The 23,237-nt window shown below is 45.5% G+C and overlaps 1 protein-coding gene across 1 annotated transcript; it reads right to left on the bottom strand.

The window, feature by feature from the left end:
- Positions 1-6,898: 6,898 nt before the first annotated feature.
- On the bottom strand, positions 6,899-8,631 carry LOC138367681 (tigger transposable element-derived protein 1-like). Its single transcript, XM_069329644.1, has 2 exons — positions 7,069-8,631; positions 6,899-6,976 (listed from the first exon to the last, which is right to left on the bottom strand). Exons 1-2 carry the CDS (start codon positions 8,629-8,631, stop codon positions 6,899-6,901), a joined length of 1,641 nt encoding a protein of 546 aa, XP_069185745.1.
- Positions 8,632-23,237: the final 14,606 nt, after the last annotated feature.

Here is a 23,237-nt window from a genome sequence, read left to right as displayed (position 1 = left end):
ATTCAGCTCCATGTGCAGGTTCCCTCCCTTTCGGCGGCGCTCGTGGCGGAGGACTTGCGCGCTCGGGGCCTTTTGTGTTCGGCCTTGCGGTTCTTTTCCCTCCTGGAGCTGTCTTCGGATTGGCTTGTGGAGGATGTGGGGACGCTTGGGTCCGTCCCGGGGTCCGGCACCTTGTCCTCGGCTGCGCGTTCGTCGGCTGCCTTGTTGAAGCTGTTCACGCCGATTTTGCGGGATGCGGTTTCCCTGTTCTATGCTTCCCGTCTCGCGTGTCGGCAGGCGGTGCTGGGTTCCTCCGTGGAATCTGCTTGGGCTCTGGCTCTTAGGCGTTCTTCACCTTTTTGTCCTCTCCTGTTTGGGGAGTCGGCCGTGGCGCAGTTTATTCAGGCTGCGTCGGCGGCTTGTCGTCCGATGTCGGACTTGTTGGTTTTCCGGGGGTCCCGGGGTGGGTCTTCCCGGAAAGGTCGTGCCAGGGCTCGGGGTTCCTCTCGTCGTGGTAGGCCTCTGGTGTCAGGTTTGGGGTTGGCTCCTCCTGCGGACCCTCCCTCGTCTGGTCGGCGCGGTGTTCGCGCTGTGCGGGGTTCTGGGTCTCGTAAGGGTCGCCGGCCCTTTCGCGGTTTGCCCCTTTGACGGGGCGATGGGGGGGCGGCTTGCGCTGTTCGCCCGCGCCTGGTCCCACGATTCGTGGGCTTTCGGGTCGTGTCTCGCGGCCTGCGGTGGCGTTGGGTGGCCCCTCCCCCCTTTGGGGGGTCGGGGCTGGCGGGGCAGGCTTCTTCCCCTGCGCTCTGTCGAGTCGTCTTGGAGTGGGTACGCTTGGGCGTCGTCGAAACGACGTCGTCCCTCAGATGGGTTTCCCGTCTGTTTCCGGTTCCGAAACGGGACTGCGCGGACCTGCGGTTCATTCTGGACTTGTCCCGTCTGAACCCCTGGGTTCATTGCCCCTCCTTTCGGATGACTACGCTGTCTCAGGTTCGGCTCCTCTTGGAGCCGGGTGCTTGGATGGTGTCCCTGGACCTCCGGGACGCTTATTGGCATGTCCCGATTCATCCGTGGTTCAGGGACTGGCTCGGTTTTGTAGTGGGGTGTCTGAGTTACCGCTTTCGTTGCGTGAACACCTCGCGTGTTCACACGCCTTACACGGGTTGTGGTGGCTCGTTTGCGTCTCCTAGGTGTTCGGGTGTTGGCCTACCTCGACGACTGGCTGGTTTGGGCTCCCAGCCAGTCCGCTTGCTTGCTAGCCAGGGATTTGGTTCTTTCCCAGCTCGCCGGGTTCGGGTTCTTGGTGAACTGGAGGAAGTCCCATCTGGTTCCCTCTCAGGTTCGGACTTGGCTGGGTCTCGTGTGGGACTCTCGGACCGCCTCCTTGTCTCTCCCTCCGGAGTCTCTCCTGCGGCTGCGGTCCCGCCTTCGTCTGTTTCTGGAGGGCCCTCGGGTCACCCGGCGGTTGCTCGAGGGGCTGTGCGGGAGCCTGAACTTCGCGATGGTGGTCTACCCGCCGGGTCGGGTTTGGCTTCGACGGCTGTTCTGGTTCCTTCGGGGTTCCCCCTTCCGCCTCTCTCGCGATCGCAGAGTTCGACCCCCGGGGGACTTGCGTCGGTTGCTGCGTCACCGGCTTCCTCTTCGGGTTTTTCGGGGTTCAGTGCCTTGGCGCCTACCCGAGCCCTCGCTCGATGTGTACACGGATGCGTCGTCTCTCGGCTGGGGTTTTGTGACCAGTGCTCACCAGGCCGGCCAGGGGCGTTGGGATCCGTCCTTCCGTCGAGCTCACAGTACGGTGCGGGAGTTCGCGGCAGTGTGGTTTGCTCTGGGGAGGATTCGGGTGGCCCGCGGATCGACGATTCGGCTCCATTCGGACTGCTCTCCGGTGGTTCATTGCCTGAACCGCGGGGGTTCGATGCGGTCCTTGTCTCTTTGGGGTTGGTCGCTTCGGGTGACTCGTCTGCTGAGTTCTCGGGGTTTGGCTCTCCTGGCGGTTCACGTACGGGGCGTGTCCAACGTCTTGGCCGACGCCCTGTCTCGCTTCGTTCCCCTCTCCACGGAGTGGACGGTCGACGACGAGTCCTTCCGTTGGCTTTGCCAGACGTTCGGGCGCCCCGAGGTGGACCTCTTCGCGTCGGCGTGGTCGCGGCGTCTTCCCGTTTATGTGGCGCCCTTCCCCGATTGCGAGGCCGTCGGGGTCGATGCCTTTCGGCTCGACTGGTCGAGGTGGGGGTTCCTGTACCTCTTTCCCCCAGTTCGGCTGTTGCTCCAGGTCCTGACTCGCTTAGAGACTTACCAGGGGGAGAGTTGTCCTTCTGGCCCCTTGGTGGCCGGCCCAGCCTTGGTTTCAGGCGCTGGTTGCTCGGTGTCCGAACCCGAGGGTTTTCCCGCGGCTCCGCCTCTTTCAGCAGATCGGGCCGGTACGTCACGTAGCTGGTTCGATCTTCTCCTCGAGTCTTCGCGTATGGTTTTTTTGACTCGAGTCTATCATCATCTCTATGGTGATCAGGTGGCCTCCTTGTTGGTGTCCCACCTGAGGGCTTCTTCTCGGCGGCAGTATGAAGTTTCCTGGCGGTCCTTCCGTTTCTTTTTGCGTCTTCGTCGTGTTAGCTCCTTGTCTGTTCGGGTGGTCTTGTCCTTCCTCTCGTGGTTGTTTCAGGACCGTCATCTTATGCCTAACACTGTCGCTTCGTATCGTGCGGCGCTGGCGGAGCCGCTTCAGCTTGCTTTCGGTATCGATGTTACGTCTGCGCCGTTTCGCAAGCTGTCTCGTGCATTGTTTCACCTCCGGCCTGCTCATGCATCGCCTGAGCCGTCCTGGTCTTTGGACAGAGTGCTCGCTTTCCTTTCATCTCCTCGTTTCGTTGTGGCCCCTTCGGTCCAGGATTGTTTTTCCAAGGCACTTTTCTTGTTGGCTTTGGCCTCTGGGGGTCGGGTAGGGGAGCTTCATGCTCTCCTCCGGCGCAGGGGTTTCTGCTCTTTTGGTCGTGGTGATAGTTTTGTTCGTTTGCAGCCGTCTCCTTCTTTTCTGGCGAAGAATGAGACTGCTGCGTTCCGGAGGGGTCCATGGGTGGTTGATGCTTGGTTGGTCAGGCCGGGGGTGCATCATGTTTTGTGTCCGGTTGCGGCGCTTCGCCGTTATTTGCGCGCCACAGCTTCTGTGTCCGGGGACGCGCTGTGGGTTGATCCGGTTTCCCTTCTTCCCTGTTCGCGGGTTCAGGTCTCTCAGGTCGTCCGCAGGGTTATTAGGTCTAGCCAGCCTGCGGTCTGTCCCCGTGCCCATGACGTTCGTAAGTTCGCGGCTCTTGCTGCCGTCTTTGGGAATATGTCTTGGTCTGATATTCGGGCGCGGGGATTTTGGCGGTCGAACAGGGTCCTGGCTGCTCGTTACCTTGTGAATGTCCCTGGCCCTCGTCGGGCCTGTGTTGCTTTGGGTCGGCGGTTGCAGCCAGTTGTCTCGGCTTCGAGTTGAGGGGTGAGCGACGACCGCCTCCCGGGTAAGTCCCTCTTTTTCTGTCTGTGGGTAGTTAGCTCCGGGGAGCCGACGGGGCTCCCCCCAGAAAACCAGCGTTGAATGTAATGAAACGCCATTTTCTGGGTGAGTCCCGGAGGCTCCCCGGCATCCCTCCCTCCCTCCGGTCGGCGGTTTTTCGCGTTTTTGACATCCAGCCTCAAGAACTGAGGTGTGGGTAGCCGGCGCGGGGGGTCTGGGGCTCCCCCTTCCCCCTCCCGGGGAGGGGGGAGCTGCGCAGACAGCGGCGCGGCAGTGTGTGACGTCACACTAATTTGCTTGTTTTCGGTTGGGGAGTTCTATCCACTAGTTCGGTATTAGGTAGCAATTTTAACCAGAATAGGGGTTTGTTTTGGGGCGCTTACCTTTCTGGGTGCCTGTTCCGGTCGATGGCAGACATAGAATGCTTCCAACTACACGGGGGCTTCTATAGGCCATTGCTCCCCTTGCCTCTCTGAGGGGGCCCGGTTCTGGCCGTGGTCCCCGGTAGGCCTAAGAACTCCATACACATGACTGATGCCAAAGTCTGACATTAGCATATCAGCCTGGGATAGCTCCGGGGAGCCTCCGGGACTCACCCAGAAAATGGCGTTTCATTACATTCAACGCTGGTTTTTTGACTCTGTGTTGTATGTGGGTGCCGAAGTTTAGTCTCTTTTTCTATGTACAAGCCAAGGACCTTTCTATAATTTGTATTGCTAATGTTTACATTATCTATATGAAGTTGAATTTTGTTTGACAATTTACTTTCAAATAAAATGTAGTAGATCTTTTATATGCTTAGTGGGAGTTTGTTGGTTGACATCCATGAGTAGCCTTCTTTTAATTTGTTATTTACATATGTCATTGTTACATTAGGTTATGTCATTGATGGCTATATATTGGTGTTTGTCATTAAGATATGATCAAATAAAGTTCAGAGCAAGGTCTCTGATTCTAGAGTGACATTTAGGTAAGAGGTAATTATGGTTTACAGTTTCAGAGGCTCAAATCAGTGAAAAGACCAATTGGGAACTCAATTTTGTCGAGGGCTGTATAGATTTAATCAAGCAGATTAATGGCATCATTGATACTCTTTTTTTTGGGGGGGGAGGGAGGAAGAGAACAAGCAAAATTGGCAGGACTTAATATGTTGAATTTTACGAAGTACGTGTAGAGCTGTTTGTAAATAATTTGTCAAACTTTTCGATAGTATCTGTAGATTTGATATTGGTCTGTAATAGGCCTGCATTCTGCCCGATAGGCTGTGTGTGTGTGTGTAATTACCTATGTGTAATTATAAGATGAGAACTATGCTCGTGGTGTCCCATCTTCCCAGTACTCTTTGTCATATAACACTTAAAATATTGACAGTTTTGGCCTTCATCAGCTTCTCACTTAGTTTGTTCCAACCGTCTACTGTACCATCATTTGCAAAAGAAAATTGTTAAATATTTTTTTGGCACCATTGTTTCCTTAGCTTGAATCTGTGTCCTTTTGTTCGTGAAGTTGCTGGTTTCAGGAATTCCTCTTTGTCAATTGGCCGATTCCTTTTAATATGTATTTTGTAAGTGGTGATCATATCACCTCTTTTTCTTCTATCTTCTAGTTTTGGCATGTTCAACGCCTCTAGTCTTTCCCCGTAACTCTTGTTTTTCAATTCCAGAAGCCAGAAGCAACAGCAAGCCATGGCTTGCCGTTGCACCTTTTCCAGTTTATTTATATGCGTCTTGAGATTTAGGCATCATACAACTGCTGCATATTCCAATTTTGGTCTCACAAAAGTTATGAACAGTTTCTTAAGTATTTCACCATCCATATAATTAAAATCAAATCTAAAGTTGGAAAGCGACACATATGCCCCTCTCACAATGTTTTTTGTGTGTTCCTCTGGCGACAGCTTACTATCCAAAACCACCTCCTAGGTCTCGTTCTTTTTATTCTGTAATTCCTTTCCACATAATTTGTAAGTTGTGTGTGGTCTATTTTCTCCAATTCCACAACATGGCATTTATTCGCATTGAATTAAATTTGTCACTTGAAGCTCCAAGCACTTATTTTATCTAGATCAATTTGAAGGGCATTACATTCGTCTGCTTCTCCTATCTTCCCCAGTATCTTGGCATCATCCACAAACATGTTTATATAATTCTGTATTCCTTCCGGTAGATCATTTATGTAGACGAAGATTACTGGTACAAGAACTGAACCCTGTGGTACTCTCTAGTAATGCTCCTCTAGTCAGATACATTGTTTCTGATTACTGCCCTCATCTGTCAATCAGCAAATTTTTCATCCATGTCAGAAGTCTCCCTGTCACCTCTCCAGCATGTTCCAGTTTCCGGAACAGCTATGGGACTCTTTATCAAAAGCCTTTTTTAGGTCCAGATAGACACAGTCAACCCAACTACCTCTTTCCTGTTGTATCTCTGTGACTCTATCGTAAAAACTAAATAGATTTGTTACACAGGATCTTCCTGTTCAAAAACCATACTGTCTTTTGGTTATTATGTCATTACTCTCTAAATGTTCAACCCATTTGGCTTTAACTATTGTTTCTAGTGTTTTGACTACCACGCTTGTTAATGATACGGGTCGAGGTTCCTCTCGACTACCATTTTTATAGATTGGTACTGTACTATGTTTGCCTTTTTCCATATACTATATCTACTAAGATTCTTGTGCACAAGGATGTCTAGAATATTAATTGGAGTGGAATGCTCAGCTCAGTTGCACATTCTCCCAGCACCCAAAGTGAAACTCGATCAGGTCCAACTACTTTATTTCTTCCTAGCCCCTTGAATAATTTTTCCCACTTTGTCTTGAGATACCTCTATATATTCTATGGCATGTTCTGGAAGTGGTATTGGGTCCAGTTCTCTGAAATTCAAATTTTTTACAAACATTTTGGATCTGTTCATTTAGCGTTTCACACATTTCTTTTTAATTCTCAGTAGTCCTGTTCCCTGTTCTCGATCTGGAATTATCCTTTACATGCAACTTGCATTTAATGAATTCATAGAAAAGGCCTGGATCCATTTTACATTTGTCTGCTATACAGTGGAACCTCTATTAACGAGTTTAATCCGTTCTGGCACCGAGCTCGTTACCTGGAAAACTCGTCTTTGGAAACAAATTTCCCCATTTAAAATAAAGGAAATAAATTTAATCCGTTCCACTCCCAAAAACATCCATACTTGTATGACATTTTTTAATGTCAATATAATACTGCACATGTAATTATAAATGTTTTGTTGTACTGTTTTAACATTTACTTTACCTTATGAAGAGTCGTTGCTGGCTTGAGGGAGACGATGGGGAGGTGGGAAGGAGGAGAGGGGTTATGGTGTGGAAGGAGAATCCACCTCTGAGTCAGGTGGGCTCTCTCTTCTTGGGATTTTCACCCCACTGGGACCGGGTTGTGGTTCACTATCACTGGCTCTTCTTTTCTCTACTTTCGGAAAGAACTTTTCTATTGACAATTGCTTTTGTCTTTGTTTTAGGATGTCCCTAAAACGAAACAGTAAATTGTCATTAAACATGTTCACACATCGGGTTGTCACTGCTTGATCAGGGTGATGTTTTTCTAAGAATGCGGTCACCTTTTCAAACATTCCTAGCACTTCCCTGATCTCACTTGAAGAGGCAGCAGCATCCTCCCGTACCTCCTCCTCCCCTGATGAGAACTCTTGTGCCTCCTCTTGATTAATCTCCTTCTGAAGTTCCAGGAGTTCCTCAGTGGTCAGTTCCTCACTGTGCTCCTCCACTAACTCCTGCACATCAGCAGCATCCAACTCCAGACCCAAAGTTTGCCCCAGAGCAACAATATCATCCACTAGATGCACTTCTGGGTCTTCCACAGGTGCAGATGCAGATGCAGGTGCAGGACCGAAACCTTCAAAGTCTCGCTCAGGGACACCCTCAGGCCACAGGTTACGCCAAGCAGAGTTAAGGGTCCTCCTTGTCACTCCTTCCCAGGCCTTATCGATCAAACGTAAGGCACCCAGGATATTAAAGTGGTTCTTCCAGAATTCTTTGAGGGTCAGCCCTGTATTGTCGGTCACATCAACACACCTCTCCAACAAGGCCTTCATGTAGAGTTTCTTAAAGTTTGCAATGACTTTCTGGTCCATAGGTTGGAGGAGTGGAGTGGTATTGGGAGGAAGGAACTTGATGGTGATGAACTGATTTTCAGGATACAATTCATCTCGCATCTGTGGAGGATGTGCAGGAGCATTATCAAGCACAAGCAAGGCCTTGAGTGGCAACTGTTTCTCTTCAAGATATTTCCTCACTGAGGGGCCAAAAACATCATTGATCCATTCAGTGAAGAATATCCGCGTGACCCAGGATTTCTTATTGGACCTCCACATCACATTCAGTCGCGCCTTATACACTTTACATGCCTTGAACACGCGTGGATTTTCTGAGTGGTAGACCAGCAGCGGCTTGACCTTGCAATCGCCACTTGCATTGGCGCAGAGGACGAGAGTAAGCCGATCCTTCATCGGTTTGTGGCCAGGCAAAGATTGTTCCTCCTGTGTGATGTAGGTCCTCTTCGTCATTTTCTTCCAAAACAGGCCAGTCTCGTCACAATTAAAAACTTGTTGGGGCAAGAACTCCTTTTCAGCAACAAATTCCTGGAACTCTGGTACAAATTTCTCAGCAGCAGCTTTATCAGAGCTGGCAGCCTCCCCATGTCGAACAACACTGTGGATACCGCTTCTCTTCCTAAATTTCTCAAACCATCCACGGCTTGCCTTAAATATCTCCTCCTCTTCAGACGACGCACCTGGTGTCTTCCTGACAAGGTCCACATACAACTTCTTAGCCTTTGCACAGACAAGAGCTTCAGAGACACTATCGCCATGCAATTGCCTTTCATTCATCCAGACTAGCAGTAGCTTTTCAACCTCTTCTAGGATTTGTGGACGTTTCTTGTTAACCTTGGTAACTCCTTTAGCCACCTCAAGCGTCTTAAATTGTTCCTTCCTCTTCAGAATGGTACAAATTGTTGATGAGGTCCTGCCATACTCCCTGACGAGATCAACCACACGCACACCACGCTCGTGCTTTGCTATTATTTCCTTCTTCACTTCAACAGTAATTGTTGCTTTCTTCCCCTTGCCAACACTGTCTTTAGCAACCAGCTTCTTTGGCGACATCGTGCGTTACAAATTGCAGTCACCAAACCACAAAAACACAGAGAAAAGCGCAAATAAATCCAGAGGGATGCTTGTCGTGTGAGATACAACAACAACACTGGCGTCGGAGGCGTCCGAGAATTTGCGAGAACCCGCGAGACGCTAGGAAGCGCCATGTGGTTTCACTCGTTAATAGAGACGAGCTCGTCAATAGAGACAAATTTGCTGCGAGTGGCTTGCTCGTTACTGGAAAAACTCGTTAATAGAGCCACTCGTTAATAGAGGTTCCACTGTATCTTTTTTGCCTCCTCACTGCTGTGTAATTGTTTCTTTCTTACTTGTTTGTGGGTTAGGCCTCTTGCTATATTGACCCCATTTTCTAATCTTTTCTGTAACAAGACAAGAATGTCTTTTCCGTGACAACACTAACAAAATTAGTGTTAGTAGCTTTGCAAGAATATAAGAACAAAGTTATGTACAGGTCTACAAACCCAATGTACCTTTTTATAAATAAATAAATTGTTTGCTGTATCACCTCCATTATGAACTGAAGTTACTACTTGCTTTTTTATGGTGGTGTGATCCTAGCTCCTATTGTTGAATATTAAAGCCAATATCTGATGGAGTATGGTATACCTGTTTGTTTACCTTGAGAATTGAGACTGTATTTCTATAGGTGAATGATACCTATAGCCCTGAATGTTATTAGATTATAATTAGGAGAATTACTTAGTTCATATGTTTTGATAAAGTAGAGTGTTTGCATCTTTTAAATTTAAATGTAGTTAGTTTACACCTTTGAATCCGGAATGCCGGGTATTTTAGACTCTGTCAGGCATAAGAGCACTGTGTACTAGCTAGATACACACACTGTTGATATGTTGTCTAGTACATTATAAAGCTAGGATTTTGCATGTGTACTAATAATTGAATGGTGAGTATTAAGGGTTGCATAGGTTACAGTAACACTGTTTACAGTACGATCAGTTTACCAAACCAACACCATAGCACATGAGGCCTCTACAGGATGTAAGCATGGGGACATGAACTGGTGTGGCCCTCTTAACTCTCTAGTTAAGTACTCCCCTCTTATGTGTAACATGCCACCCTTAGTCACTAGAAGTGTTGTACAACTTGGACAATTGTGTGTACATACAAGGTTGCCATCTACTTACTGCAACTGTTCATTTAATTAGCACATAAATGAGCAACACGTAACATAGTATAATTACCCTATAACAATGCTTCGCTATTTGTAAAATAATAATTCCTAGTTACAGTATTAACTTAAATGGGAACGCAACAAACCCCCAATGTATGAATCTCAAGATGTTTGGTACGTGTGATATTCTTGTTTATCACAATCTCTGGATTAAATCGTGTATTTTAAAGTCTCTCCAAATTTGTAGACTTTAAAATACACCATTGTAGACTTCTTTTTTGCATTACCAGTATTAAATTGCCTGGTGATTTGTCAGGTCCTGGAAGATCTATCTTATGGATACCTGCTTGATGGGGTTCTGGGAGTTCTTCTACTTCCCAAGCCCAGCCCAAGGCCAGGCTTGACTTGTGAGAGCTTGGTCCACCAGGCTGTAGCGGCCTGGCAGGCCCACGTTCCCACCACAGCCCGGTTGGTCCAGCATTTTTTTTTTAGAAAACAATCTAGTTTTCTCTTGAAGATGTCCACGGTTGTTCCGGCAATATTTCTTATATTCACTAGGAGGATGTTGAACAACCGCGGACCTCTGATGTTTATACAGTGTTCTCTGATTGTGCCTATGGCACCTCTGCTCTTCACTGGTTCTATTCTGCATTTTCTTCCATATTGTTCACTCCAGTACATTGTTATTTTACTGTGTAGATTTGAGACCTGGCCCTCCAGTATTTTCCACGTGTATATTATTTGGTATCTCTCTCTCGTCTCCTTTCTAGTGAGTACATTTGGAGAGCTTTGAAATGATCCCAATAATTTAGGTGCTTTATCGAGTCTGTGTGTGCCGTATATGTTCTCTGTATTCCCTCTATTTCTGCAATCTCTCCTGCTCTGAAGGGGTAAGTGAATACTGAGCAGTACTCAAGATGGGACAGCACAATTGATTTGAAAAGCAAGTGTTAGGTTGTCAGACATCATTATTCTCAAATCATTGAAATGCTGTTTTCCTACTATGGGCAGATTCAATTGTGTTTTGTACCCTGTATTATGTTTCAGATCCTCATTTTTGCTGTACCTGTGTACCTGGAATTTATCACTGTTAAACATCATGTTATTTTCTGCTGCCCAATCGAAAACTTTATTAATATCTGCTTGTAGTTTTTCAGTGGCATCAGCAGAGGTAATTTTCATGCTGATTTTTGTGTCATCTGCAAAGGATGACACGAAGCTGTGACTTGTATTTTTGTCTATATCTGATATGAGAAAAAGGAAAAGCAGTGGTGCAAGGACTGTACCTTGAGGTACAGAGCTTTTAACTGCACTTGGACTTGATTTTATTTGATTGACTATTACTCTTTGTGCTCTGTTCGACAGGAAATTGGGTATCCAGCGTCCTACTTTACCAGTTATTCCCATTGACCTCATTTTGTGTGCTATCAATCCATGGTCATATTTGTCGAATGCCTTTGCAAAGTCTGTGTATACAACATCTGCATTTTGCTTTTCTTCTAAAGCTTCTGTGATTTTGTCATAGTGGTTGAGTAACTGTGACAGACAGGATCTTCCCGCTCTAAATCCATGTTGTCCTGGGTTGTGTAGCTCATTATTTTCCATAAAACTAGAGATTTGATTCCTAATCACTCTATCAAAAACTTTTATTGTGTGTGATGTTATCTTGAGGTTATCTTGAGATGATTTCGGGGCTTTTTAGTGTCCCCGCGGCCCGGTCCTCGACCAGGCCTCCACCCCCAGGAAGCAGCCCGTGACAGCTGACTAACACCCAGGTACCTATTTTACTCCTAGGTAACAGGGGCATAGGGTGAAAGAAACTCTGCCCATTGTTTCTCGCCGGCGCCTGGGATCGAACCCAGGACCACAGGATCACAAGTCCCGCGTGCTGTCCGCTCGGCCGACCGGTCTAAAATTTTTTGCCAAGGCTTTACTACCCCCCTTGTGCAGAGGAGCTATATCTGCAAATTTGCCGCTTCCGGCCTATTGAAAAAAAAAACATGCCTAGATGCTTTCAGCGTTTCGAGCGCTTACGCGGCAAGACCGAAAAGTGCATACTCTTTTGACTGTCCTGACACTAATTGTTGGCGTACGTATTTAATTTTTGTATCGCTGTGCTCGCCATAGAATTGACTATAAGAACGTACCTATAAAATGCCTCGAAAACATAAGGTATATCAACACCAAATAAAGAACTACTGAGATCACTAGCTGAGAGCGCCAAACACCAACAAAATGTTTCTACTCTCTTCATGGTTGTGAAGCCCACAGTTGTGCTACAGCGTTAATTTTGGTATCACTGAAATCGCAATAAAATTCTCTACACGGACATATGCATATAAATATAGATTCAATGTCGTAGCCAACCCAAAACAGTGTGGGAAGTGGCCGAAGTGTTACCCGCGGCGGCATATCGGCGAAACCCGCATTGAAAAGTGTATATTCAATTCACTGTCCTGACATTATTTTTCGATGCATGTATTTCATTTTTGTTCCAATGTGTTCACAGTAGAATGTTCTAGAAGAACATAAGTATAAAAGGTCACATCAGGATGCGTTCGACCGGCAACATATATAAAAACTACGTCGATTATACTCGTCATGTCAATAATACAATTTTTTACCACGATGATTCACTGCCACGCCATTCTCCTAAATAAGCTGTTCGGCTATTAGAAAAAACGTAAATTTCATGGCAAACTTTTGTAAACTATCCCCAAGTAGATCGGATAATAAATGGAATTTATACAAATATTTTTTCTCGTGACTCGTGAGCGCGGCACGCCACCCTACTCAATAGAAATATTGGTGACGCCACTGGAGTCACCAAAGCGGCAAAGTGTTTATTAAGCACAGTTTTCTCCCCGTATCCAGGCTCTTTCTCCATATTACGCTGAGCACTCGTGCTACTGGAACTTATGTTTCTTTATGAATATTGAATTCCACGAGTCAGGCCCAGGAGCTGAGTGCATGGGCATATTGTCAATTTCTCTTTCAAAGTCTTCCAAGTTCGTGTTAATATCCGTTATATTATCTGCAGCTTGAATGCCATTCATAAGGAAGCTGTTTGGATCAACTTTCATGTTGTTTATTGGTGTGCTAAACATAGCCTCATACTGACTTCTTAGAATTTCACTATTTTCTTTGTTGTCATCTGTGTACATACCTTCGGTTGTAATTAAAGGTCCAATACTTGTGGAGGTTTTTGATTTTGTGTATGTGAAAAAATATTTTGGATTTTTCTTTATCTCTTGTATAGCTTTCTGTTCCAATTTCATTTCCTCACTCGTATGATTGCTTCAACGTTTGCTTTATTTCTTCGATCTCCCTCTTTAGGTTTATTTTTCTTTCTTGTGATAGTAGTGTCTGCCCCTAAGCATTTCATATATTTTTTTCCTTCTCCTGTACAGTCGTCTACATTCTCTTTCTAGAGTGGTCCTCTTTCTGATCCTCCTCACAGGCACGTGCTTCAAGCAGACCTTGTATGCTTCAGCGGTCAGTTGAGCTATTCCCTGTGTGGGAGGTTTGCCGCTTAAGACCGTCTCCCATTGAGTGTTTGCAAGGTCTACATTTATTTTTTCCCAGTCAATCCTCTTAATGTTAAAATTAAATTTATTGAATATCCCTTTTCGCTTGTTGGGTCACTTGGACCTACTACCGTTATTTATGCTAGTTTGCACTACAATGAGCTTATGGTCAAGTATGTAGTATCTGAGATTGTAATGTCTCTGATTAGTTCATCATTGTTTGTGAATAACAAGTGTAGTGTGTTTTCATTCCTAGTTAGTTCTGTAATCTGTTGAATGAGCGAGAATTTGTCACATAATCTGAACAGTTCTCTGGCCTGTGGTTGGTTATTTCCCAGGTGGTTTCCTGCTATGATATTTTTGTTTGCCATTCTCCATCTTAGACTTGGTAAATTTAAATCTCCAAGATAATATCTGGAGCTGGGTTTGCTAGATTATCAAGGATGTTCTCTATTTTGTGCATCTGCTCTGTGAATTCCTCAACTGTTGTATCTGGCGGTTTATATATTAGTATAGTAATTAGGTTTATTTTTCTACCTTAATTCCAAGTACCTCTACCACCTCATTAGTTGAGTTTAGTAGCTCTGTGTATACCAGGTCCTCTTTAATGTACAGACCTACTCCTCCATTTCACCTAGTGGCATAATATTCAATGTAAGGTTGGTGTCAAGAGTATCAGGGCACACTACCACTGTGCTTAACTCTAATGATGCTCAGCAGTATTTGATCATGTGTGTATATATATGCCTTGTTTCACCAGCAATATCATCTGTGCAGATGTGTATGGAGTTGTACAATCAAAAATATTTCATTTGGTTAATTTTTAAAATGAAGTTGACATGGTGGTACAGTAGGTGATTTACACAAAATTTTCTCTAAGATGCATGCTTAAATCTGCTTAACACTTTGGCGTTCTGGACCCCCGAGCGCCCCACTATCCCAGGTGGGTTTGGGTGTTCCTTGGGAGCGCGAGGGAGAGCGTGGTAAATTCTGAAAAGTGTATACCCTTTTCAACTTTGTCAGCTCAATTCTCGTCCTACGATTTTCAATTTGGTATTAATGTGTTCGCAATAGAATTCTCTACAAGACTAAATGCATATGAACTCCAAAAGCCCGTCTTACCATCCGCAACTAACCGAGAAAGTTAACCGGGAGCGCACAAGAGTGATAAAATGTTTACACTTTTTTTTTTCAGTTTTGTCAACTCAATTCTCCTGCTAGGTCTTTCATTTTTTTTATCAATGTGTTCGCAATAGAATTCCCAACAGAAGTATATGCATGTAATGTCAAGAACAGCAGCGATCTCCACCTGCCGCCGTGATGAAAACAGGCCGCAGTTACCAGAAAGAGAGCGCTGTGTCACCCCAAGGTGCCTCTCATTACATTAGAGAGCGCTGTAATTCTGAAAAGTGTATACTTTTTTCAACTTTGTCATCTCAATTCTCGTCCTAGGTTTTTCAGTTTGGTATCAATGTGTTTGCAATAGAATTCTCTACAGGACTAAATGAATATAAATCCCAAAAGACCGGCGAGAAAGTGTGTTTCTTACCCGGGAGCAGGCAAGAGCTCTCTCTTCACTTCACTATCTTCACTTTGGACATCTCAATTCCCATCCTAGGTCTTTCATTTTGGTATCATTGGGTTCGCAATAGAATTCCCTACAGGAGTATATGCAAATATAAAGTCCAAAAGCCCGGTGTACCACCCACAGCAAACAGAGAAAGTGACAAAGCATTACCCGCACGAGTGCTAATAAAGGGAAATAAAATGGGTATTCTGTTTTCAACTTTGTTACCTAAATTCTGGTCCTAGTTCTTTTATTTTGGTATCAATGTATTTGCAATGAAATTCTCTACAGGACTAAATGCATATAAAGCCCAAAAGCCTAGCAAGAAAGTGAGAAAATGAGAGCGTGCAGGAGCAATAAAATGTGTACACACTCCACACTTTGGACATCTCAATTCTGGTCCTAGGTCTTTCATTTTGGCATCATTGTGTTCACAATAGAATTCCCTACAGGCGTATATGCAAATATAAAGTCCAAAAGCCCGGCGTTACTAACAGCAAACAAAAAGTGACAGAGTTACCGCCGCGAGCACTATTAAAGAGCAATAAAATGGGTATTCAGTTTTCAACTTTGTTACCTCAATTCTGGTCCTAGGTCTCATTTTGGTATCAATGTATTCGCAATGAAATTCCCTACAGGTGTATATGCATGTAATGTCCAAAACCATGGCAAAATCTTCCCGAAAACGCCGCTACTTTTGCCGTACGGAGGATTCGTACTTTTGCCGTACGGAGGACTCGGTGCCGAGTCCTCGCTGGATGTCCCTGTAGTAAACAGATGACTCAGCATTGAGTCGTCGCCAAGCGAACACTTTCACTCGGCGACGACTCAATACATTCACGGATGCATAAAATTTACATGATCCTGCTATCAATGATAAATGTAATATTAACTTTAGCTTTCTGTCATGGGATGGGAGTGCAAGACCTCCTATTTATAATTTTATTGATGACAAAAACTTCTTGACCTGAAGAACTTGAAACTTACCTTCTGACTACACAGCAAAGCAGCAATAGACACTCTGATAATGCACTTCACACTATAAACTGGGAACAAGAATAATAATAATAATATTATTATTATTATTATTATTAATTTCACCTGGGCTCTAGAGGACTCGAACCACAGACCAAGTGTTTGAGGCAGAAGCTCTATCCACTCAGATACAAGTAGTCTTAATAAGGAAAGATTCCAGAAGAAACTACTGCTATGCTGGAATTTTCAACTTTCCTTTTGAGAACTTTGAGTCTCCAGGAGCCCAGGTGAATGAAATGGTTATTTCCACGGAACTGTGAATGACAATATATATGACACAGGCCTGGATCACTAATTCCTCCGAGCTTCAGTAGTAGTCAGGACGTGTTGAAAATTCCAGCATAGCAGCAGTAGTTGCTTCTAGAATCTTTCCTTATTAAGAATACTCACAGCAGAGAGGATACAGCTTCGGCCTCACACCAGTGGGGTTCGAGTCTTCGAGAGCCCAAGTGAATGAAATGTTTATTTCCACGGAAGTGTAGATGACAATGTTTAATAATAATACAGAGTAATCACACAAACATGATATATCGATGAGAAAATCCATTAGCCGTGATGAGATTTCGAATCTACGTGGTGGGTGCTCACACGCTCTAGACAACTAGGTCGTAAGTGATAAGGACTGCAACCTGGTGTTTTACTGAAGACACACGGGTTTCCTGAGGCTTCCGCTGAAGCCGGACCAGGATTATCACACACAATCTCCCCCATTCACTTTCAATACACAGAATAATCACACTAACATGATATATCAATGAGAAAATCTGTAGAGCTGTGATGAGGATTCAAACTTATGCAGTGACTCCTATGGATTTAATGAGCCCCAGATCAGTGAGGATCAGATCTACACAGATCCCGCAGTGGGATCTCTACCATTATATGGCAATTGATGTTTGCTGCAGCATAAGGGGTTAAAGTTATTTCTTGTTTTGCATGAATAAGCTCTTTAACAAAATTTATCAACCTTTATTTTTAATAAAAAAAAAGTCTGCATGGGTTCAAAGTTGAATTATTAATGCCAAAGATGAGGCAGGGACAAATACATGCATAGTCACTCACAAAGGGTTCTAAAATTAAAGTTTAAAAGAATTTGCTATAATAATAGCAAAACATATTTCAAATTATAATTACAAAAATACTAGTAAATAACTATTAATGGTTAGAAATACATTATTCATCTTTGCAAATACAGCACTGTTCATGAATGTATTGTTTGTTCATGTGAACATAAACCGATCATGTCCACTGAGGTTTCAAGGATCTTTCTTGTGAGCACATTACTAAGAAGTACTGTATAGTATAAGAAACCTTGTTTATTCTTTAGGTAGTTTAAATGCCTAAAATGGCTATCTTTTATGCCAGCAATATACTAGCACTTATACAAAAGAGGTGCAATTCAAAAGGATGACATGTATACATCAGAGCGCTACGACCCTCCATGGCAGGTGTGTAGTTGTCACCGCAGATTACCTTCAGAGTAGCTGGTACCTCCACAGTCATCCTGTACTTCTTGTGCTAACAGTCAATTTGTAATGATGCTTTTTGATGAAACATGGGCATCTTTGCACAGTGGTAGTATCATAACCAATAAGGTTACTTTAATGTTGTGATTATTGCTAGTTGAAAGACCCCAGCATGAGCACAGATGCCAATGAACACCAGAAAACATACATACATAGACATTTACATTACATTTATATATATATATATATATATATATATATATATATATATATATATATATATATATATATATATATATATATATATATATATATATAAATGTCGTACCTAATAGCCAGAACGAACTTCTCGGCCTACTATGCAAGGCCCGATTTGCCTAATAAGCCAAGTTTTCCTGAATTAATATATTTTCTCTAAGTTTTTTCTTATGAAATGATAAAGCTACCCATTACATTACGAATGAGGTCAATTTTTTTTTATTGGAGTTAAAATTAACGTAGATATATGACCGAACCTAACCAACCCTACCTAACCTAACCTAACCTATCTTTATAGGTTAGGTTAGGTTAGGTAGCCGAAAAAGTTAGGTTAGGTTAGGTAGTCGAAAAACAACTAATTCTTGAAAACTCGGCTTATTAGGCAAATAGGACCTTGCATAGTAGGCTGAGAAGTGCGTTCTGGCTACTAGGTACGACTATATATATATATATATATATATATATATATATATATATATATATATATATATATATATATATATATATATATATATATATACATACAACTTTAGAACACTTTCCCACCAGGAGACTCGAACCCTAGCCAGCACAGAAGCCTTCCAGCAACTGGCATAACAGGTACGCCTTAACCCGCTCAGACGGGTGGTGGAGCGGGTTAAGGCGTAACTGTTATGCCAGTTGCTGGAAGGCTTCTGTGCTGGCTAGGGTTCGAGTCTCCTGGTGGGAAAGTGTTCTAAAGTTGTATACTTAACTCTCGTGTTTAGGAGAGTTGTACCATATATATATATATATATATATATATACAACTTTAGAACACTTTCCCACCAGGAGACTCGAACCCTAGCCAGCAACTGGCATAACAGGTACGCCTTAACCCGCTCCACCACCCGTCTGAGCGGGTTAAGGCGTACCTGTTATGCCAGTTGCTGGAAGGCTTCTGTGCTGGCTAGGGTTCGAGTCTCCTGGTGGGAAAGTGTTCTAAAGTTGTATGTATATATATATATATATATATATATATATATATATATATATATATATATATATATATATATATATACAGAGCACCACTTGGTTTCCGAACTTTAGTTATCCGAAACTTCCAGTTTCCCGATTGGGGTTGGGGAGTCATGCTACCCGAACAAAGTTCGGGTAGGAAGGGATCCACCAAGCGTCACGCCGGCTAGTGGTGGTGGGTGGGCGATGGTCCAGTTTGCCCACTGTGACTTCACAGATTCACGGCCTATTATTCCTATTATTTTGAATTGCCATAAGGCTGGAATGTTCATTCTGTGCTTTTGTTTTACATATCTGCACAATCAAGAAACATCTGTGCACCATGTTGGCTCCAAATGCACCCATTGCGTCAGTGATGGCTGACTGGTGGGTGGATGGACGATGGAACTTAGGTGGGAGGCAGTATGAATGAGGGGGGGGGGGGAATCAGTGAGAGAGGGGGGGAGAGAGATGCTAGGAGGGAGGGGGAGGTAGGGAGAGATGTTAGGAGGTAGGGAGAGATGCTAAGAAGGAGGGGGAGGTAGGGAGAGATGCTAGGAGGTAGGCAGGAAGGGATGGAAGTAGTGAGAATTAGGGAGGGAAAGGCAGGCTGGCAGGCACAGGCAGGCAGGCAGGCAGGCTAGCTTGCAGGCAGGGAGTGAGTGGTAGTCACGAGGTTGAACCGCGTGACCTTGAGAGATGGGATGTAGGGGGGCGGGTGGTTTGTTGGTGGTGGGGGCGAGACCGGCTCATTCCCGAAGATAAGCCTAACACACTACCCGTTAGCATGATAGCAGGGGGAGAGGCAGGCTGGCTGGAAAGGAAGCAGGCTGGCAGGCAGGCAGGCTGGCTGGCTGGCAGGCTGGCTGGCAGGCTGGGAAGGAGGCAGGCTGGCAGGCTGGGAAGGAGGCAGGCAGGCAGGCTGGGAAGGAGGCAGGCTGGGAAGGAAGCAGGCTGGCAGGCTGGGAAGGAAGCAGGCTGGCAGGCTGGGAAGGAGGCAGGCTGGGAAGGAGGCAGGCTGGGAAGGAGGCAGGCTGGGAAGACGGCAGGCTGGGAAGGAGGCAGGCTGGGAAGGAAGCAGGCTGGGAAGGAAGCAGGCTGGCAGGCTGGGAAGGAAGCAGGCTGGCAGGCTGGGAAGGAGGCAGGCAGGTAGGCTGGGAAGGAAGCAGGCTGGCAGGCTGGGAAGGAGGCAGGCTGGCAGGCTGGGAAGGAGGCAGGCTGGGAAGGAGGCAGGCTGGGAAGGAGGCAGGCAGGCAGGCTGGGAAGGAGGCAGGCTGGGAAGGAAGTAGGCTGGCAGGGTGGGAAGGAGGCAGGCAGGCAGGCTGGGAAGGAGGCAGGCTGGGAAGGAGGCAGGCTGGGAAGGAAGCAGGCTGGCAGGGTGGGAAGGAGGCAGGCAGGCAGGAAGCGATATATGGGTGTTGAAGTGAACTGTGAACCACGTGACCTTTGAGAGTGTATGGGTTTGGGGTGGGGGGTGGGGGTGGTGTGTCGGTGGTGGGGGGAGAGGGGGAGGTGTGTCGGTGGTGGGGGGAGAGGGGGAGGTGTGTCGGTGGTGGGGGGAGAGGGGGAGGTGTGTCGGTGGTGGGGGGAGAGGGGGGGGTGTGTTGGTGGTGGGGGAGGGACCGGCTGACTCCGTAAGCCTAACCACACTCCACAGACCTGTGACCCAGATTTGTTTCTTAAATGTACAGTACATCATCGTATATTTTAGGCAGGATGTGCCTGCAGGCTGGCAGGAAACATCCAGAGGATGTTTGCCAGACGTCTTAATAATCAGTTAGGAACAATTAAGGACTTTTATAAAGCGGATCAGGACTTCACTTATTGATGAGTACAAACAAAACACGGTCGCATTTACGCCATGAACCTGACGATTTTTTTCCCTAGAGTTTTTTCATAAATTTTTCGGAAAAATTTCTTTTTACATTTCTAGTTTATTTTTCCCCTCTATTTCTCGTATACGAACTTACATGTTAACCGACGGGTCTCGTCCCCAAGGGGTTCGGAAACCAAGTGGTGCTCTGTATATATAATGTCGTACCTAGTAGCCAGAACGCACTTCTCAGCCTACTATGCAAGGTCCTATTTGCCTAATAAGCCGAGTTTTCAAGAATTAGTTGTTTTTCGACTACCTAACCTAACCTAACCTAACTTTTTCGGCTACCTAACCTAACCTAACCTATAAAGATAGGTTAGGTTAGGTTAGGTAGGGTTGGTTAGGTTCGGTCATATATCTACGTTAATTTTAACTCCAATAAAAAAAAATTAACTTCTCACACAATGAAATGGGTAGCTTTATCATTTCATAAGAAAAAAATTAGAGAAAATATATTAATTCAGGAAAACTTGGCTTATTAGGCAAATCGGGCCTTGCATAGTAGGCTGAGAAGTGCGTTCTGGCTACTAGGTACGACATATATATATATATATATATATATATATATATATATATATATATATATATATATATATATATATATATATATATAACTGAAAACTCACACCCCAAGAAGTGACTCGAACCCATACTCCCAGGAGCCACGCAACTGGTATGTACAAGACGCCTTAATCCACTTGACCATCACGACCGGACATAATGAGGTGATAGCCGAGGCTATTTGAACCACCCCACCGCCGGCACTCGGATAGTAATCTTGGGCATAGCATTTTACCAAATCACCTCATTCTTTGGGGCACACGTGAGGAACACAAATGCGAACAAGCCTGAATGGTCCCCAGGACAATATGCAACTGAAAACTCACACCCCAGAAGTGACTCGAACCCATACTCCCAGGAGCCACGCAACTGGTATGTACAAGACGCCTTAATCCACTTGACCATCACGACCGGACATAATGAGGTGATAGCCGAGGCTATTTGAACCACCCCACCGCCGGCACTCGGATAGTAATCTTGGGCATAGCATTTTACCAAATCACCTCATTCTTTGGGGCACACGTGAGGAACACAAATGCGAACAAGCCTGAATGGTCCCCAGGACAATATGCAACTGAAAACTCACACCCCAGAAGTGACTCGAACCCATACTCCCAGGAGCCACGCAACTGGTATGTACAAGACGCCTTAATCCACTTGACCATCACGACCGGACATAATGAGGTGATAGCCGAGGCTATTTGAACCACCCCACCGCCGGCACTCGGATAGTAATCTTGGGCATAGCATTTTACCAAATCACCTCATTCTTTGGGGCACACGTGAGGAACACAAATGCGAACAAGCCTGAATGGTCCCCAGGACAATATGCAACTGAAAACTCACACCCCAGAAGTGACTCGAACCCATACTCCCAGGAGCCACGCAACTGGTATGTACAAGACGCCTTAATCCACTTGACCATCACGACCGGACATAATGAGGTGATAGCCGAGGCTATTTGAACCACCCCACCGCCGGCACTCGGATAGTAATCTTGGGCATAGCATTTTACCAAATCACCTCATTCTTTGGGGCACACGTGAGGAACACAAATGCGAACAAGCCTGAATGGTCCCCAGGACAATATGCAACTGAAAACTCACACCCCAGAAGTGACTCGAACCCATACTCCCAGGAGCCACGCAACTGGTATGTACAAGACGCCTTAATCCACTTGACCATCACGACCGGACATAATGAGGTGATAGCCGAGGCTATTTGAACCACCCCACCGCCGGCACTCGGATAGTAATCTTGGGCATAGCATTTTACCAAATCACCTCATTCTTTGGGGCACACGTGAGGAACACAAATGCGAACAAGCCTGAATGGTCCCCAGGACAATATGCAACTATGCTATGCCCAAGATTACTATCCGAGTGCCGGCGGTGGGGTGGTTCAAATAGCCTCGGCTATCACCTCATTATGTCCGGTCGTGATGGTCAAGTGGATTAAGGCGTCTTGTACATACCAGTTGCGTGGCTCCTGGGAGTATGGGTTCGAGTCACTTCTGGGGTGTGAGTTTTCAGTTGCATATTGTCCTGGGGACCATTCAGGCTTGTTCGCATTTGTGTTCCTCACGTGTGCCCCAAAGAATGAGGTGATTTGGTAAAATGCTATGCCCAAGATTACTATCCGAGTGCCGGCGGTGGGGTGGTTCAAATAGCCTCGGCTATCACCTCATTATGTCCGGTCGTGATGGTCAAGTGGATTAAGGCGTCTTGTACATACCAGTTGCGTGGCTCCTGGGAGTATGGGTTCGAGTCACTTCTGGGGTGTGAGTTTTCAGTTGCATATTGTCCTGGGGACCATTCAGGCTTGTTCGCATTTGTGTTCCTCACGTGTGCCCCAAAGAATGAGGTGATTTGGTAAAATGCTATGCCCAAGATTACTATCCGAGTGCCGGCGGTGGGGTGGTTCAAATAGCCTCGGCTATCACCTCATTATGTCCGGTCGTGATGGTCAAGTGGATTAAGGCGTCTTGTACATACCAGTTGCGTGGCTCCTGGGAGTATGGGTTCGAGTCACTTCTGGGGTGTGAGTTTTCAGTTGCATATTGTCCTGGGGACCATTCAGGCTTGTTCGCATATATATATATATATATTACACTGAAAATGTTCTTTTTGTATGTGTGTGTGTAATTACCCAAGTATAGCTACAGGATAAGAGCTTCGCTCGTGGTGTCCCATCTTCCTAGCAC

Source organism: Procambarus clarkii, chromosome 23 (assembly GCF_040958095.1).
Source record: "Procambarus clarkii isolate CNS0578487 chromosome 23, FALCON_Pclarkii_2.0, whole genome shotgun sequence".
In the NCBI taxonomy this organism is placed as follows: Eukaryota; Metazoa; Arthropoda; class Malacostraca; order Decapoda; family Cambaridae; genus Procambarus; species Procambarus clarkii.
The sequence above is the reverse complement of the archived record's forward strand: the minus strand, read 5'-3'. Positions and strand labels throughout refer to the sequence as shown.